Genomic DNA, 3916 nt, shown 5'->3' on the forward strand with positions numbered 1-3916 from the left:
GCCCGCTCCTGTCTCCCCACGCGCTGGCGGCGCCCCTCGAGCGCGGGGCGGGGCGGAGCGCCGGGCGGCGGCGGGAAAGGGGAGGGTGAGGCGCGGGGGGGCCGCCTCACACCGGCCGCGGCGGCGGGGCGGGCGGAGGGTCGCCTCAGGGGGAGCGGGCTGCTCACAGGTGGGCGACGGCCGGCGGCGCTCCTCAGTCCTGTGGTAGAACAAGGACTTCGGGCTTTTCAGGTCTCTGGGGTAAAGGGTTTGCCGGGACACAGTTGGGAAACCTGTGTGGCAAGACCCATGAACACCCAGCGGCTTGTTAAGGCTCGTCATCGCTTTAAAAACGCTGTAAAGCCGTTATAAACCGTTGCGTGCCTTCCACATCTATTGACAATAAAAACCGGAAAGCAGATACCCACCGAGTCTGAGAAATCATATCTAAAAAAGCAACTGACAAAAGCTATGCCAGCGGTGTGATGGGTATAGTCACTCCAGGGAAGCTCTTCCGTCTCCTTCATAGTTCCATCCCAACCCTCTGGTTTTCAGAAAAGGAAATAAAAGGCAAACCTGTGCATCGCATTTTCGGTTAATACCAAGGTGCTGAAACTTAGAATGGCCTAAGCTGGGCCTTCCCTATGTTTTTGCCCCGAGTATTTTTATTTCCTGAAATTTTACTCCCTACGACTTTGGCAGAGGTTAGTCAATCACAGGCGCTTGGCTGCTTGTCTGGTGGCAGACCTCGGTGTATGTAGGCACCTGGCTGTAGCAGGCCACTGAGAAATGCTGGATACGAATGGTGATTTTACAACTAACTTTTAAAACCAGGAATTGCCTTACATCAGAGTGTTTGGGAGAGAAGCTGGAAGACAACTGTAACAAGAGTAATAGATAAAATTTTCTAAGGAAGTGTTTGACACAGTGATCTTTGTTGTTTACCGTTACCAAAATCTTTATTTGGCACAAATGCAGCATATCTGAATTTAATTCTACTTGAATTCTAAATGAAGCTCAAAATGAATTGAAAATAGTATCCAGCATACAGGTGATGACCGGTAACTTCAAGGTCAGATTCTTAATGAATTCCCATGTAAATTGAATGTTTATATACGATTCTTAATGAATTCCCATGTAAATTGAATGTTTATATACATTCTGTGGGGTTTTTTTTAAATTTATTGCAATGTTACTTTCTCTCAACTGTGAAAATCAATTAACTTAAATATAAAGTATAAAATTCCCATTTTCCTTGTAGATGGCCGAATCAGAACCTCAGGAAGGAAACTATGAAAACCTGGTAAAGGCAGTGGAGGACCTGAAGGGGGACTTAGAAAAACTTATGGAGGAAATGGAAAAACTAACAGGTACAAGTCATTACTACAAAAGAATGATATGCATTTGTCTACTAGCCTGAAGATATTGAAGATTTATTATTTCTATTTATTGCTGTAAATTTCTGTGTGATAGAAATGTAAGTGGAAACAATCACCATCAACTAATGCTCTAACGTCCTTAATTGGGAGAAAGCATGCAAACAATCTAGAAGTTTTGGATGGCTCAGAGTTGAAAATTAATAGGTGATGGATGCTCAGTTCAGAGTGGTGGTTGAAAACTGAAATAATACTAAGGTATTTAATGTGTAATTATTGAAATATGGTATGTAAAATGAAACTTAATTCTGAAAAATGGTAGGATACATAGCACCTCTCAGGTCAGTGCATGACGTGTTTTAATTCCTCAGCTAGAATAAAGACTCCTGTGCAAATCTAATCTTAGTCCTGCATGTATGGAGAGGACTGTGTATTCCTCTCCATGTTCTGCAACAATTCTATCAGAAACTGTATGCAACTAACAAGAATAGATGGAAACTGTTAATTAAACTATTTGTAATTAAACACAATTTATGAGTGCCATTGAGAAAACTACAGTCAATTTATGGTAAAACAAAAGGGAAAGTATGAAATAAGTGCTAAAACTATTTGCTCTGCTTTATCAGATACTCATTATTTCAATAGCAGTTTCATTATTTAGGTAGTTGTTAAAACCTTGCATCTCTATGCTGCAGCCTTTTTTGGTCTTACTCTTCCTTACCCAACACAAGCCTTCTAACTGTAACTGATCTAGAGAGAGGATTCTTTGGTTCATTTATTTTAAGTCTGTTGAACCCTTCTTTTTAATTATGTGTTTTGTTGTAATTTTTAGGTAAAGCGTCTATCTACCTTTTGTAATTTACATAATTGTACTTCCATTCTGAAATATTTTGAGACATTGTTATAAAGAAGTAATACTGAACAGTCTTTTATGCAATCTTCAGTATTACTGTGGGGAGTTTCCACTTCATTTTACAACAGGCCTTCTCTGACATAAGATCTGAACTGTAATAATTCAGGTCCTTTATTCATTTATTGAATCAGCTATTGCTTTTATTTAGCCAGATTTCCTGGCTTAGTACTGTCTGTCGGGTTTGTAGTGCAGGCAACCTGGATGGCATATGACATGGTAGTCATACGTACCAACCCAGATCTAGCCAACTCCATGAAGCGTTTGGAAGATGCCTTCCTGAGTTGCAAAGAAGAGATAGAGAAGAAATGGCAAGAGGTGCTAATAGAATCTAAAGGTGAAGAGCAAAAAGAGGAATAAATTCAATTCAGTCATGCTGGCAGAAGAACTACATCCCTTGGAATATCACTCCAGTCTTTTTGTTTTCCAGCTGTGGAGGTTTCACAAACATTGTGGAAAATGGATTTGCTTTCATCTTGCTAAAACTACTTAAAACTATACATCTATGGAAGTAATTTAGTGAGATTACACATATATATATATGTATTGTTGAATAAAAGGTAAAAATGTCTATTTTTATTACACTTATCAGTAATCCTTGTAGCGTGTGTGCATACAGAACCTGCATGCCTTTTTTCTTCCTGAAAGATCACACTCACTTTGTTTCCAATATACACAGAATTATTTTGACATCTGAACAAATTGGGGAAGAAGCAGAGGGGGTGCTTTGGACATCACAGTAGTATTGTACCAGCAAATGCCTTTCAAGGAAAACCAAAGAATTACTTCCCCCCCCCTTCAATGAAAAAAAGGTGAAATTCTAGATTTGCAGATAGATTGAGTTAGTTTGATGTGGGATTGCCAACCAGGTGTTCAGTTACACAATTTTATTATTCAGATAGCTCAGCTGTAGTTGTTTCATTTTATTTCCTTGGATTTTTAACCATTTCTTTGGTCTGGTTTTCCCAGAAAGATTGTTCTTCTCAAACCCTTTGAAGGTAGCATATCTCATCTAAGAAAAAATTGTTTACCGTTACAGACTGCACTGTGTGTAGTGTAGTCTGTGGGACTGCTGCAGAAACCAAATTAACCGTGTTCTAAAACATGCTTTTATCCATATGGTCCTACTGTGCAATGTTAAAAAAGGAAGATTAAAAAATTAGTCTTTTGTAGTCAAGACTGTGGATTAAGAGCACCACCTTGTGGCTTGCAGTTAATGTATAAACAAGTATTTTATCTGAGATGGAAGTCAATGCAAGTTTTGAGAAGGAGCATTCCTTTTATTAAAAATCAGTCTCTTTCAACTAGAAAGTAAGCACTATGTAGCAAGTGAGTGCATATCCATCTTCTTTGAAGAGGTATTTAATGATTCAAATCACGTGTAAATAATCTGTCAAAAGTTTGCCAGCAGTAACCCAGATTGCTGGGTTAACATCTCTTAATCCTCCCCCACCAAAGATTTCTGTAATGAAAACCATCAGCAGCAGTTTAGCTTTATTTTCACTCTCACTGAACTCCACTTTTGTGATGTTAGGCCATACAGCAGTTACTCACAGGTGCTTCCCGGACTGGAGGCAAAGCATGCTTCTGCAAAACCGCTGGAGAAGCAAGAGAATTTGGCATCAGTGTACTGCCAACCTGTATGCCGAAT

General features: G+C 39.6%; 1 protein-coding gene across 1 annotated transcript; it reads left to right on the top strand.

Moving 5' to 3' along the window:
* The first annotated feature begins 1240 nt into the window (after positions 1–1240).
* Positions 1241–2786, top strand: SYCE3 (synaptonemal complex central element protein 3). The gene is made up of 2 exons (XM_040596416.1): positions 1241–1349; positions 2456–2786. Exons 1-2 carry the CDS (start codon positions 1241–1243, stop codon positions 2623–2625), a joined length of 279 nt encoding a protein of 92 aa, XP_040452350.1. The 3' UTR covers positions 2626–2786.
* The last annotated feature ends 1130 nt before the right edge of the window (positions 2787–3916 follow it).

Source organism: Falco naumanni, chromosome 5 (assembly GCF_017639655.2).
Source record: "Falco naumanni isolate bFalNau1 chromosome 5, bFalNau1.pat, whole genome shotgun sequence".
NCBI lineage: Eukaryota > Metazoa > Chordata > Aves > Falconiformes > Falconidae > Falco > Falco naumanni.